Source organism: Vigna umbellata, chromosome 5 (genome assembly GCF_029865625.1).
Source record: "Vigna umbellata cultivar VRB3 chromosome 5, Vumbellata_1.0, whole genome shotgun sequence".
Taxonomy (NCBI): domain Eukaryota; kingdom Viridiplantae; phylum Streptophyta; class Magnoliopsida; order Fabales; family Fabaceae; genus Vigna; species Vigna umbellata.
Genome location: NC_142169.1, coordinates 26,462,607 through 26,477,356, shown reverse-complemented (window position 1 = coordinate 26,477,356; position 14,750 = coordinate 26,462,607). Strand labels below are relative to the sequence as shown.

The window sequence follows — 14,750 nt, the reverse complement described above, 5'->3', positions numbered from 1 at the left end:
GCATTTTGCTTCATTTGTCTGCTTCAAGGGCCTGATAAACTCTCTTCATATACTTCCAACCATGAAACAACATTTAAACATTCTCCAGAATGTTAGTGGAAAAATAAAGCCTGGCAGGTACTGATATTGTGTTTATTGAAATCTCTTTGGAGGAGAAGGGCATTAGCGATACGACCTCTGGAACTAATATAACACGTTTTTTCATTTTCTCTTCTCCAGAATGACATTGCTTTTAGGCCCTCCAAGTTCTGGGAAAACCACACTCTTGTTAGCCTTGGCTGGAAAACTTGATCCAAAACTAAAGGTAATGATTTTTGTTACGAAAATCATTGAAGAGAAGTGCATTTATTCTGTGTAACAGTGTTAGCATGCTTTTAGTTCTGTTTTCTTAACTTAAAGCTCTAGCTAATATTCTGCTACTTCTTCATCAGTTCTCTGGAAAGGTAACTTATAATGGTCACGAGATGAATGAGTTTGTACCCCAAAGAACTGCTGCTTATGTGAATCAAAATGATCTTCACATAGGAGAAATGACAGTTAGAGAAACTTTGGCCTTCTCGGCAAGAGTCCAAGGAGTTGGACCTCGTTATGGTTAGCTCATCGGAGTTCTTTATGCTTACACTCATTATTAAATTCAATATTCCAAACACAGGTTGACTTTTTTGAGGAAATTAACTCTTGACTATGTCTAACATCTGTAGACTTGCTAGCGGAATTGTCCAGAAGAGAAAAGGAGGCAAGCATCAAGCCTGATCCAGATGTTGATGCCTACATGAAGGTATTTTTTTTTGCCAAGCATGTGTTTTTCATATTTGACTTGCATTCAGTAGCCTTTCAGACCAAAGTCTGAAAGAAAAATATGACAGCTTAACAAGTTTTTAATATCAAAAGCTGTTTGGATTTTAGAAATTCAATTGCTATCTATTTCAAAATTTCTTACCAGTTCAAGAAACTTATAATGATTAAAACGTATGTAATAAATAAGTTGTAGCAGCTCACAAAGCAGCTACTTCCAAACTCAGTTTTATATATATATATGCATTAGCAGCTGGTTATCTTGAAAACGTGAGCATCTATTTTTTTTCCATTCAAAATAGGAATGACTGATGACTAATTGATTGTTCTTTTGACTCATAATGCTCAGGCTGTAGCATCCGAAGGCCAGAAGGCAAATATGATAACAGACTACGTACTGAGGGTAAAATTTATACATTAAAACCCATCTCTGATCACTTTCAATCCATGTAATATTTCGTTTAAAAGACTTGTTTCTTGGATATGCATTTGCAGATTTTGGGACTAGAGGTTTGTGCTGATACCGTTGTAGGAAATGCTATGTTAAGAGGTATCTCTGGTGGACAAAGGAAACGTGTTACAACAGGTAAAGTTAGCCTGATTTCAATCTTGAAGTGTATCTTGTTTAATCTCCTGAAAGTTTGATTACAAGATTGTATTAGTTAACAATTATGTATCTATGAATACAGGGGAGATGCTGGTTGGACCAGCTAAAGCTCTTTTCATGGATGAAATATCCACTGGGTTGGATAGCTCAACAACTTTTCAAATTGTGAATTCACTCAAGCAATATGTTCATATTCTCAAAGGAACCACAGTCATCTCACTCCTGCAGCCAGCACCAGAGACTTACAATCTATTTGATGACATTATTCTACTCTCTGATAGTCACATTGTGTATCAGGGTCCCCGTGAACATGTGCTTGAATTTTTCGAATTAATGGGTTTTAAATGTCCTGAGAGGAAAGGAGTGGCAGACTTTTTGCAAGAGGTAAGTGTCCTTGTATCTTGTCTCAAAAACTCAATCTGTCTGCTCTAGTAAAAGAGGGTTTCATACATTTAACTTTCACCATTAATTATTATGTTATAGGTAACATCAAGGAAGGATCAGGAGCAGTACTGGGCACACAAAGATCAACCTTACAGATTTGTCACAGCCAAAGAGTTTTCAGAGGCACATAAATCATTTCATGTTGGGAGAAGCCTTGCTGAAGAACTTGCTACTGAATTTGACAAGTCCAAGAGTCACCCAGCTGCTTTGACAACCAAAAAGTATGGAGTGGGAAAATGGGAGTTGTTAAAAGCTTGCTTATCCAGAGAATATTTACTTATGAAACGCAATTCATTCGTTTACACCTTCAAGCTTTTCCAAGTAGGTTTGGAAATTGAATGCTTCATTTTTTTGTCTTATCACCTAATGCTGTTATTTTCTTACTGATAACTTTCCCCTCCTTTCAGCTCGCAGCATTGGCAATTATTGCCATGACCATTTTCTTCCGGACAGAGATGCACAGAGATTCAGTGACTCATGGAGGCATATATGTGGGTGCCTTGTTTTATGGGGTTGTTGTGACTATGTTCAATGGATTGGCTGAACTTTCCATGGTTGTTTCAAGGCTTCCTGTTTTCTACAAACAAAGGGATTATCTTTTTTTCCCTTCATGGGTATATGCTCTTCCTGCATGGATCCTAAAATTCCCTTTGACTTTTATGGAAGTGGGTGTTTGGGTATTCCTTACCTACTATGTCATTGGTTTTGATCCACATGTTGGAAGGTAAAATACTTATGCTTTCAAATGTACTCATCAAACTAGTAAACTAATAGTTTCTCTATTGGCTAATTTTCTATTTGAATCCTACTAATAACTAATAGAGTACTTATATGTCAACTTAATGCAGATTGTTTAGGCAATACCTTGTACTTGCACTAGTAAATCAAATGGCTTCGGCACTGTTCAGATTAATTGCAGCAGTTGGGAGGGAAATGACAGTAGCTCTAACACTTGGGTCGTTTACACTGGCGATCCTTTTTGCTATGAGTGGTTTTGTCCTATCAAAAGGTATCAAGGATACAGAACTAAACATTCCTAGGCTTTGTCACTTTATGTTCTACACTAACAATGCATCTTTGTTCCCTTTATTCCCCCAGACAATATAAAAAAATGGTGGCTGTGGGGCTTCTGGATATCACCTATGATGTATGGGCAGAATGCCATGGTAAATAATGAGTTTCTTGCAGAAAGATGGAGACATGTAGGTTTTAACTAATCTCTATTTTTACTTGCATGCCTTCCTATGGTTTATAACATAAATAATATGACATTTGATCCGAACATATTTTCCCATGATAGGTTCTACCAAACTCGACTGAGCCTCTAGGAGTTGAAATTTTGAAATCGCGGGGATTCTTCACTCAGTCATACTGGTACTGGATAGGTGTTGGAGCTTTGATTGGATATACATTACTTTTCAACCTTGGCTACATCCTTGCCCTTAAATACTTAAATCGTGAGTACCTTAAATGTATGACAAACCACCTAAGCTAGGTCTATGTACTAATTTTTCACAAAATTAATCATGCAGCATTTGGGAAACATCGGGCTGTTATATCAGATGAATCTCAAAGCAATGACCAGAATGGTGGTAGTAAAAAGGGAAATAATGTGATGAAGAACACAAAACATAGCTTTTCTCAGTACTCAAATAAAGGTAATTATTGTCAATACCAACTGCAAATGAATAATGTCTATATCTAGGAAAGTAATATTTGATTTTCAATTCATATTACACCTTACGGCTAACGTTGGGGTTACTTCAGTGAGAAATGGTGAAAGTACAAGTGGAAGCACCTCCCCCCACTCTTCATCTACTAGGCACGAAGCAGTTGATGCAGAGACAAATCATAACAGGAAAAGAGGAATGGTTCTTCCATTTGAACCTCATTCCATCACCTTTGATGATGTAACATATTCTGTCGACATGCCAGTGGTAATGTGGAAGCAAAAAAACAAATTGAAAAGGCTTGTGTTCAACTTTCTAGCGTTATTGTGACATGAAGTTATTAAATGCTTGCAGGAAATGAAGAACAGAGGTTTTGTTGAGGATAAATTGGTTCTTTTGAAGGGTGTCAGTGGAGCTTTCAGACCAGGTGTCCTTACCGCTCTAATGGGTGTGACTGGTGCTGGAAAAACAACTCTGATGGATGTACTTGCTGGTAGAAAAACTGGGGGGTATATTGGCGGAAATATCACAATCTCTGGTTATCCAAAGAAGCAAGAAACATTTGCAAGGATTTCTGGATACTGTGAGCAAAATGATATCCACTCTCCTCATGTTACAGTATACGAGTCCCTGCTTTATTCAGCATGGCTTCGGTTGTCCCCAGAAATCAATGATGAAACAAGGAAGGTTAGTATCCACATCTCATTCATTTTCTCTGCTTTAATGTTTAGCCTTTTAGTTTTGCATAGGAGGATAACTGGTTTGAACACTTGAATATTCGTGAGTATCTTTTATTAATGTTCCAATTCAACATTTTCCTTCTCCGGATTGAGCTTCTGTGACAAATGCATACATAAGAGTGCATGTAGATATTCTCGGTAGTTGAGTGTGTTAGCTCCAAAAATAGTAAGTTTGAGAGTGCTAAATGGTTGCAGATGTTCATTGAGGAAGTTATGGAACTTGTGGAACTGAAGCCACTAAGGCACGCATTAGTTGGATTACCTGGTGTTAATGGTCTCTCAACTGAGCAACGGAAAAGGTTGACTATTGCAGTTGAACTTGTAGCAAATCCTTCCATAATATTCATGGATGAGCCAACTTCTGGATTAGATGCAAGAGCTGCTGCAATTGTCATGAGAGCAGTTAGGAACACAGTAGACACTGGAAGAACAGTTGTCTGTACCATCCATCAGCCAAGCATAGATATATTTGAATCTTTTGATGAGGTAACATAGGAAGAATTTAAAAAGTAGAACTTTCAATTTGTTCTCTTCCATTTCTGAGTTTCTGATCTTTTTTGTGTCACTATGAATGCAGCTTTTGCTAATGAAGCAAGGAGGGCAAGAAATATATGTGGGGCCACTTGGACATCATTCTTCCCATTTAATTAGTTACTTTGAGGTAGAAAATGTGCAATGATAAATAAGGAATACTGAATTCGTGTTTTGTTTCACATCATTAACTTCATGTAAACATTTCACTCATGTCAATACTTTCATCTTGAAGGAAATCCAAGGTGTCAGTAAAATAAAAGATGGCTATAATCCAGCAACATGGATGTTGGAAGTTTCAACATTAGCAAAAGAAATGGAATTGGGGATCGATTTTGCAGAGGTGTACAAAAGTTCAGAGCTATACAGGTACTTTCAGCTGTGTGAAGTGTAATCAAGCTGTAGAACTCAGATATAATTCACTGAAAAAGAACTTATAATGCAAAAAGTACAAGACTTTTTTTTATGAGTGTAGAATGTTTACTGATTTTAGAATTTTTTTCAGGAGAAATAAAGGACTTATTAAAGAATTGAGTACACCAGCTCCTGGTTCCAAAGACCTTTATTTTCCTTCACAGTACTCAACTTCGTTCTTCACTCAATGCATGGCTTGCTTATGGAAACAACATTGGTCTTACTGGCGCAATCCTCTGTACACTGCCATTAGATTTCTTTACTCCACCACTGTAGCTGTTGTGATCGGTAGCATGTTTTGGAACCTTGGCTCCAAAATGTAAGAACAAACCACAAACTTGGAAATTTTATGGCTTCAAACTATTAAAACCAGTAACTAGCATTTGATCTAACAGTAAATTTTGACATCAATCGTTTCAGTGACCAACAACAAGATCTTTTCAATGCCATGGGCTCCATGTATGCTGCTGTTCTTCTTATTGGCATTAAGAATGCTAATGCAGTGCAGCCAGTGGTTGCCGTTGAACGAACTGTCTTTTACAGGGAAAAAGCAGCCGGAATGTATTCAGCTTTGCCATATGCTTTTGCTCAGGCAAGCAATTTCTTGTATAAAAAACTTATCTTCTGAGTGTTGCTATATCCTCACAAATCATCCTTGTGGAAAGTCCTACATTGTCCTAGACTGCAACCAACATATCTATTAGGCAATTGTATACATTAAATCATGTTAAAATAAACTTTAAACCTAACTCAATCTTATAACATTAATTTGTAATTTGAGGTATATATATATATATATATATATATATATATATATATATATATATATATATATATATATATATATATATATATATATATTCTAAATTGATATTATCTTATTCTAATCGATGTCAGACTTTTAATAATACGAAATATAGCACTGCCAATATGCATTTAGTTATATTCAAACGCAACCTCTACATTTTTTTCTGATATTTATATTCTTGTTTTGCAGGTTGTAATTGAGCTCCCATATGTTCTAGCACAAGCTTTGGTATATGGCATCATAATTTATGCCATGATTGGTTTTGAGTGGACTGTGACTAAAGTTTTCTGGTACCTATTCTTCATGTACTTTACCTTCCTAACCTTCACCTACTATGGCATGATGTCTGTAGCAGTGACCCCAAACCAACACATTTCTTCTATAGTTTCCTCTGCCTTCTATGCAGTGTGGAATCTCTTCTCAGGATTCATAGTCCCAAGACCGGTAAGTTTTGGCTCCCTTTCAAACTCATGCACTGTAGATTTGTATTTTCCAAGCACAGAAGAATGTCATAATGTATTTTGTCTTATTTTGTTCTTCTGTTATGTATAATGACAGAAAATCCCAGTGTGGTGGAGATGGTACAGTTGGGTTAATCCAGTAGCATGGAGTTTGTATGGATTGGTGGCTTCACAATATGGAGATATACACAAAAGCATGGAATCCAGTGACGGAAGAACAACAGTAGAAGGGTTTGTAAGAAGCTACTTTGGTTTTGAGCATGATTTTCTTGGAGTGGTTGCAGCTGTGATGGTTGCATTCCCAGTTGTCTTTGCATTGGTCTTTGCTATATCAGTGAAGATGTTCAATTTCCAAAGGCGTTAAGAACACATTCAAGTAGTATTTAGTACAGGATGTTCCATGTAACATGTTGTAACAAAATGTTCACATAACTTTCTGAATTCTTTTAACCAGTGGAAATCCACCGATAGGGTAGGTCAAAACTAGTGGAAAAACTTAGGTAGATACGAGATCGTAGAATTAAATCTTACTGCCACTACTATAAAAAAAAGTGTATCATATTGGATGATATTATCATATGTAATACCTTGTATTTTAAATAAATGCAAGTTATTTCTTCTTTTCCTCTAATAGTAAGCATTCTAATTTATTAATTATTTAGCCAGTTAAAATAAAATTTTGTTGAGATAATTAGGAGATACTAGGAAACAAACAACTAAAATATATTATTGATTTCAGTAAAGTCAAATTTTTAAATAAAATGGGACAAAATATTATTTTAATAACTTAAAGAGAATTTGGTTTCTAATATTTCAAAATGCTTGACTGATTTTAGTTCGTAAACTTTATATATTAATGTTTTTAGTCGCTTGATAGGAATCACCACTAGGTAATGTTAATGGTTATGTACTTTTATTAGTTCACAATTATTAAGTTTATGTAATATCACCATTTTTGGTTATTTGATATGAATATATTTCTTAGTTTAATTTAATTTCTAATTGACTAAATAATTTTTCATTTAAATTTAAAAATTATAATTATTTCAATTCAGAAACATCTAATTCTTGTTTTAAAAATATTTTGAGCTGTCTATAAATGGAGAGTATTATCGCGACTATTAACAAAAAAAAAAGAACATTGCTGCTTCAAAAAAAAATGAAATATCTACCAAGTTTACAGCTTGGCACATGACAATTTTGTAAAACAATAAGGAATCGAAATTAAAGGGGAAAAAATCACAAATTAATGTTGTATTGGTAAACTCGAGGCTGAGAGCATATTAATCCTGTAAACTCTCAAGTAGAGCAGTGGCTTTCTCTTGAAAAATCTGCCACGCAGTAGTGACATGCCTCCTTTCTGTCAATGGTGCTCCCACTGCAAAACGTAGAATGTACTCACCTGATAGAACCTGCACATATTAGTTAACAAGAAGGGAAAGAAAATTAGTGATAAAGAAAGAATAAAAGAACAAAAGTTGAAAAATTACGAAGATAATTTATGCTTACCGTGTGTGTTATGAAAATATTTCCTGTTGAATTTACTGAGTCTAGTAGATCGCTATTTAGTTTATTACCATGATCTTCGGAATTGAGAGGGGGCAATAGCCGAAAGCAAACTAAGGAGAATGTACGAGGTGCAACGACCTGTGTACGGTAATTTGTTGCAATTTTAAAGCATATGCAGTAAATAAAGTACCTAAGAAAAATATTCAAAATTGGCATATATTGAGTCAAAAAAAATTGAAAAACCACTTCAAATAATTCCAACAAATATTTAAACCAAACGTAGTATTAAACCTTAAGAAATTAAGAACAATGCTTCTCTTAGAAGGATGAGAGTACCTTGAATCTTGTGTCCTGACTAACAAGCTCTTCAAAATAAGCAGCTAACTCAATGTGGTTTCTTACGTGGCTTCGCAGACCTTCCAAACCATAAAGTCGCAACACCATCCACAATTTTAATGATCTGGAGTCCAGTAGAGTGAATAGACAATGTCACACATTTGCTGGCAAATACAAACTTCTAAGGTGTACAGAAATATTTATTAGAAAGAGGTAAGACCAATGATTTGATAGGAGTTTTGACATCAGAAGTTCCCGTAATCTCTTTAAACGGGGAACATCGAAAAGAAACTCAGACGTCCATAAAATCCAGAAAAAAAACATTAAAATCAAGATCACAGACAAATTAATACGAGAAATGTTAACAACAGACTCTTTTGAACGCACCCTTTACTATATTCACCGATATTTATGGAAAAATACAAATTTTGTAGTCATCACATATCACGTAAAGACTTTCTATCCTGATTTCATAGTTTCCAATAAATTTCAAGCTATAGTAAAGTGTATTATTATCATTCCTCTTATTAATACATTTAGGCATAAATGAGTTAGAGCCCAAATGCATGAATAAAACCAATTTATGTGCCCAGACGAGGATATGCATGAACATTCTCGGGTAAAAAATAATTCGACGAGGCAAATAGAGATTTCAGTAACAAACACAAATATATCTATATATAGATAGAGAGAAAGAAACAATGAAAACGCTTCCAAAGGAAAACTTTCAAGAAACCACCTAAAGCGACGACCAAGAGGAATTTGCCAGTCTTTGTAATCTATGACCATGTTTCCTTGAGAGGCCTGCAAAGTCAAAAACATAAATAGACTATAAAACTACGAATAAATAATAATAGCTGCGACCTTTCAGATGACAAGCTTCATGTTTAAGTGAAACATTACTAGTGACACATTACGCTGTTCACTCAGGATAGAACTAGTTCATAGTGGAAGAGGAAATTAACTCTACATCGATACATAAGAAAAAGAATTGAAAAACAAAATGCCCCCGGTTAATTTCTAGGTGTTCCCATAAGTATTCAATACTTATCACTCGTAACATTTGAAGCACCTTTCTGAGGAGAGGGAAAAGAGGACATTTTTTAGATGCTTCAATTTTGTTTCTCTCTTTCTCTCGCTCTCTTGCCTTAACATGTATATTTTTACCGTTTGGGTTCATTTAATGCAGAATGCTCGTTTCTTTTGGAATACCAATTCATATTCTTCAATTTTCATCTAGAGAACCAACTTGTAAATTTAATGTGATGATGTCTACACCTTGACTGAATGGAACAAGCTTAATGATCCACACATAGAAAAGAGAAGAAAAACTAAAAAGGATTATTCAAAAGTTTGAAAACCTCTTGCAGTTAAACTTCAGCATAAACCTCGAGCATGCAATAGAAACTTACCTTGTTTTTCAGAAATTCAGGATTTGTGGACAGTGATTGAATCAGAGAACTTCTATCCTGTGTCATTAATTCGTAATAAGTTTGACCTCTTGTTTTGAAGTACAAATAAAGATTCAAAGTTTGACCTCTTGCAGTTAAACCTCTTGTTACAAATAAAGATTCAAAAGTGAGATTGAGATAAAAAATGCGTTATGGATACCTTAACCCAAAGTACTGAACAGTCAAAGTTGGTGAGGAACCATTTATGTGCATTCATGTTAAATGAGTCACTTTCTTCAATACCGTCAAAGTAGTGGCGGTACTCTGGACATATACAAGCACTGCCAGCATAAGCAGCATCAACGTGAAACCAAAGATTGTTGGTCTGCCAAAAAAGACAGGCACCAGAGCATTATAAGATTTTATAGCTCTACCGAATACATTAAAAAGACTAGACAAACAAAATTTGATGCAGGTCTGCGGAGGTTTATGAACCAGTCATCCTAAAAGCCCAAGCAGGGACAATGAGACAAAACAGTTGGAATACTCATGTATCGAACTTTTCTTCTTGCAACTCCACAAGTATCATTTATCCTTGAGTTCCTAACATACTGCACAGTCATTTATGGGTTTTCATTTATCTAACTGCATTCCTGTTCCTTGAGAGTCATATTTTAAAAATAAATAAATAAGCCTTTGGTTTAATAACCTCAATACAATGAATCAGTGGCTATACTAGCTTTTTTCACATCACAACTCAATAAAATATATTACCTTGGCAATTTTTCCCAATGCAGGCAGGGGATCAATAGCTGTTGACGAAGTGGTGCCAACCTGTATACATAAATGCGTAATGTATGCAATTAATGCAAGAAACAAAATATCCACAAATAATGGACTCTTAATTACCTCAAGTTACATCAAGATTCAGATACTTTTCACTCATCAACAAAACATTAGTTCCAAGTTCCGGGGTGATAAACATTTGCCACGTTAATTATTCATTTAGTACCTACTATAGATTTAATCCTTGAAAGAGCCAACATGCATATATTCAACACAAATTCTCTTGGATGTACAATTTAAAATAAATAAAACATGAAAGTTTCATGAAACTGAGGTTACTAGCCTCCAGAACCAAATCCATAATTGGACTGAAAACAGAACGTTTATAAACAGAAACCTGCATCTGTGGGTCTGTATCGAAGGGATAAAAGATCAGAAATGAGAAAGTAAGATTCTAAATAGTAATGCAGAATAACAGACACACCACCCTACTATTCTAGATATTTGAGAGACATGGACTCTCCCCAAACTTTGAAATAAAAATTCCCGCAAGTAACTCAGCTGAATCTCCTTTTATCTTCTCTCCTAAGTGTTACAGTTTGCTGGCTATCAGAGTTATTTTTTTACAAACAGACTGGGATCTCAGTACCTTTCTCTCCCCTTTAGTCCTAACATAGACCCTATTAGTAGGTATATAACCATTTGTTTCCACAACAAAGAATGAAGAGACAGTGCATAGATAGCAACATGAAGAAGGACATTTATCCCTTGATCCGATGTTTAAATGAGCTGAAATTTCTAATTTGAAATTCCCTGAACATATATGATACAATATTGGAGATAAGACACGTAAATAATGGTCAGTTAAGGTCATGCATTATACAGCAATTTCTTACAAATTCATATAAGTGTTCAATTCTTACAGTAGCACATAAGAAAAAGGGTACAAGACCGCCAGCAATGTCATTTGAAATTGCTTCAGAAAGTACTTCAGGAGAGAGTGCATAATTTGTTGCAGAATCAGCTTTAAGCAACTTGCAAAGCTCTGGATTAAGTCCTGATATCTGTCAAAGGAAAGTTCAAAACTATTACAATAAAAATTGTCATTGATTATATTCAAGAATGCATCTAAGAAACACAGAGCAAGACTCCCATACCAGAAATGGAATCAGACTATCATTTGATCAACTGGGTGATAAATACTAAACAAATTTTTAAAATACTCACAAAAGAATAGGTTTTATCTAACAACACATTAACTACTAATAGACTATAGAATAAGCTGAATAAGTTTGAACTTAGTGATCGTAGTTAAGGTCATATGTTTTCAGGTGACACTGTAACACTGGCATATTCATATGTTTGGTGCTAAAGAGCATGATAATCATATAATTAAGGAAACAAACAGCCATTACAATTTATTTAACTGAGCAAAAATCTATGTTATTTCCCCATTTTGCTAACTATTAACAAGACGTCTATGATTATAGATTTACAAGATAACCAACTCTTTTCCTTGATAAAACAAAAAACGAATCATAATCAAAATAAATAGAATATTAAAAAACTAAAAGGCCTCTTTAGAATTTTGGCTTAAAGTGTAATTCAATCTCACAAAATTGACTTATATGAAGAAAGATGCTCAAGCTTTATAATGATTAACATTGATCATATCTATAGTTGATATGAATCTCGATACACCTACTCATGCCAAGGAATAGCAACATAAAAGTTTTAAAGAAATGTTCAGTGTTTAAAATAGGTCAGAAAGCTAGAAGCACTGGTCAACAAAAGTTAAACTTGACAGTGAAAATGAACAAGAAGGAAACCCATATGTCCTTGACTTGAGTACATAAGATAAGGTCATTTTCTTTGTTATCTGTCATTGGAGAGGCACCTGACAAGCTTTTCGTAAAGCAGAGTGTGTTTGATCAGATGCATACATCACAAGCTTAGGAAGGGCACTCCTTCCAAGCCTTCTTAAGATCTTGTCACGTGCAGCTAATAGGACAACTAGTATAGCTTCACTTGCTGTTCCCTGTATAACTCCACCACCTTTCCCTGCAGTCAAAGTTTACATACACTATTTGAGTTTTTCTACAAATAAACTATTCATATGCAATTTAGGTTCACATTTTAATTATTATAAAATTCAACCAAGTTGAAGGTTAATGAAAACCTCAAGCTTGAGTTTACAAGCTCATCCAAAGCCAGGAGATATTTCATATGCAAACCTACCTAAATGAGTCCTGATTTCTAAATTATGGAACTGTCTATTTTCTTTTTCTCTTTTCCTTCTCCTTGTACTCTTTGGGCAACAACATAAAGGAAAGATATCAATTCAGAAAAGAATAAAGGCCATGTAAGTCCACATTCCATTGAAGAAAAGGAGACAAGACAAAGAATGACTCGTGTTCTAAAAAAACTCACAAGAGAACTTGTGGAGCCAAAAGAAAGGACCGAGGAAGTATCAAGATGAACTTCGTTTATTACAAGATTATTTATAGACTTAGTGTTTAGATTTCTAGAGGATATCCCATAATATCATAGTTATATTTTACAATAGTTTAGAGTATATTAAATTATAATTATCATACATTTTAGATTGGTTACCCAATTTTCTTATATTTCATCATCTGTTTTCATATTTAATTTGGACCGATTCTGGTATTAATATCAATGAGGGTTAGTGCTTTATGTTTTGTAACACATCCAATATGTTCTCTCATAAGGTAAATATCAACTTCAAAGTTAAGACACGAACACCCCTTGAAAATACAATCTCTTCCTTGAAAATAAAATAATAAAATACTCAAGTTCTTTCACTTGAGCTTAAAGAACAAAGACAAGTAGTATTGCATATTGTATCTTCACACGCTATACAGCATCCCAAGACCTTACCGCTAGAATAGAAATCTTCAGGCAACTGGAACGCCTTAGCCAGCCAGTCAAGAACAATGCTTTCAAGTTCAGTGGCAGCAGGAGAAGTTATCCAGCTGAAACCCACAATGTTAAGACCCGCACTGAGCATCTCTCCAAGAAATCCAGCAATGCTACTGTTGGAAGGAAAATACGCAAAATAATTCGGACTTTGCCAATGCGTCACCCCTGGGAGTATTTTCTCCTTTACATCTACAATTTGACAAACAGTGTCACGCTAGCATTGCTCAAACAATTGTACTATCTACTAAAATAATGAAAATACGATTACTGCTGCTGCTGCTGCTACTAAGGTTTTGTTCGGACAAATTTCTTAACACTTAGACAAAAGAAAATAAGAAGATTAAGTGAATTAAACCTCTTCTATAACCATAGTTTTAAAATGGCGTCTACAACCGTAACCAGTATTGATTGCTGCAATTGCGGGCGCATTAGCCAGCAATCTTCTAGAATGCCAAGGTTCACAACAAATCTGCAACTGTGTTGCAACCACAATTTAAAAAACCACATTGGAAGAAGCTGTATAACTTAAATTCTTAATTGTCTTGTCTAGAAGTGTTTGTTTAAAGTTTATCCAAATGGACCCTAATAATAATAATAATACATTGCATTAAACAAAAAAGGGTAATTCAGAATCGAAGTAAGAAGTTTCACCGTCCAAAACATTTTGAAAGGACTCAGGATACTCGGGAGCAGAATCTGGTAAAAGCTTCCCCAGATAACCTGGCTGAAATGGGAGAAATAGTGTAATAAAGCAGCATGTACGTAAATGCGTTGATTGGAAGAGAAGGAGGAGAATGAAGAACCTGGACTTGGCTGAGAACTGGGAAGTTTTGAATGGTTTTGTAGTAATCGGCAATGAAATCGACCATCTTATGAGCGTGCTCTCTCAGTTGCTCAGCGTCCATGGCCCTCAATGCATTCTCTTCCATCTTCAAACAATTTCAAACACTGCACGCAATAATGTAACCGACAACTTTCAGTAAACCAGAATCAGAGAACTAACAAACTAACTACCCGTTCATACATTTCTCTGTCAGAAGAATTCTGAGAGTGAAGAAGAGCCACTCGAAATGAAGCTATCGTGGGTCCCAATAAATATCATAATATTGTGTTATTAAAATGAAATGTCATAATATTAGAAATTATGATTTGTTTTTGTTTGACTTTAACCTTAGAAATTAATTGATTTTTAAAACTGTTTAAAATAGTAAATAAAAATCCATCAAGTGAGATTCTAACATTTGTATAGGCTTAAGCTTTATCAAAATTGGTTTGGTAATGTATTAATGATGAGTAGAGGTGTTATTTGAGTTCC

The 14,750-nt window shown here is 34.8% G+C and overlaps 2 protein-coding genes across 3 annotated transcripts; one reads left to right on the top strand and one right to left on the bottom strand.

The window, feature by feature from the left end:
* The first annotated feature begins 28 nt into the window (after window positions 1-28).
* LOC124836103 (pleiotropic drug resistance protein 1-like) lies at window positions 29-7,080 on the top strand. The gene is made up of 22 exons (XM_047311182.2): window positions 29-117; window positions 220-304; window positions 432-591; window positions 702-778; window positions 1,145-1,198; window positions 1,291-1,381; window positions 1,485-1,786; window positions 1,886-2,167; window positions 2,254-2,570; window positions 2,695-2,855; window positions 2,945-3,048; window positions 3,147-3,303; window positions 3,379-3,504; window positions 3,614-3,783; window positions 3,871-4,203; window positions 4,452-4,742; window positions 4,834-4,917; window positions 5,023-5,156; window positions 5,293-5,520; window positions 5,622-5,793; window positions 6,199-6,453; window positions 6,568-7,080. The coding sequence occupies exons 1-22, from the start codon at window positions 62-64 to the stop codon at window positions 6,832-6,834; spliced, it is 3,906 nt and encodes a 1,301-aa protein (XP_047167138.2). The 5' UTR covers window positions 29-61; the 3' UTR covers window positions 6,835-7,080.
* Window positions 7,081-7,591: 511 nt separating this feature from the next.
* Window positions 7,592-14,476, bottom strand: AAS (Pyridoxal phosphate (PLP)-dependent transferases superfamily protein). 2 transcript variants are annotated; one of them, XM_088116523.1, is made up of 12 exons: window positions 14,239-14,470; window positions 14,087-14,159; window positions 13,394-13,624; window positions 12,390-12,553; window positions 11,416-11,556; window positions 10,481-10,540; window positions 9,927-10,091; window positions 9,728-9,784; window positions 9,055-9,119; window positions 8,316-8,439; window positions 7,980-8,117; window positions 7,592-7,882 (listed from the first exon to the last, which is right to left on the bottom strand). In XM_088116523.1, exons 1-12 carry the CDS (start codon window positions 14,362-14,364, stop codon window positions 7,754-7,756), a joined length of 1,473 nt encoding a protein of 490 aa, XP_087972649.1. In that variant the 5' UTR covers window positions 14,365-14,470; the 3' UTR covers window positions 7,592-7,753. The 2 variants fall into 2 exon arrangements, with proteins under 2 accessions (XP_087972649.1, XP_087972650.1); XM_088116524.1 differs by lacking the exon at window positions 7,592-7,882 and having other exon boundaries at window positions 8,029-8,169; window positions 14,239-14,476.
* Window positions 14,477-14,750: the final 274 nt, after the last annotated feature.

Coding starts and splice junctions, on each gene's coding strand:
- LOC124836103 (XM_047311182.2), top strand. CDS start 62: ATGAAACAACATTTAAACATTCTCCAGAATGTTAGTGGAAAAATAAAG. Junction 2,571..2,694: donor TTTGATCCACATGTTGGAAG/GTAAAATACTTA, acceptor AACTTAATGCAG/ATTGTTTAGGCAATACCTTG. Junction 6,454..6,567: donor GATTCATAGTCCCAAGACCG/GTAAGTTTTGGC, acceptor GTATAATGACAG/AAAATCCCAGTGTGGTGGAG.
- AAS (XM_088116523.1), bottom strand. CDS start 14,364: ATGGAAGAGAATGCATTGAGGGCCATGGACGCTGAGCAACTGAGAGAG. Junction 10,541..11,415: donor CCTTTTTCTTATGTGCTACT/GTAAGAATTGAA, acceptor TTATGTATACAG/GTTGGCACCACTTCGTCAAC. Junction 8,440..9,054: donor CCTCTTGGTCGTCGCTTTAG/GTGGTTTCTTGA, acceptor ACTGGACTCCAG/ATCATTAAAATTGTGGATGG.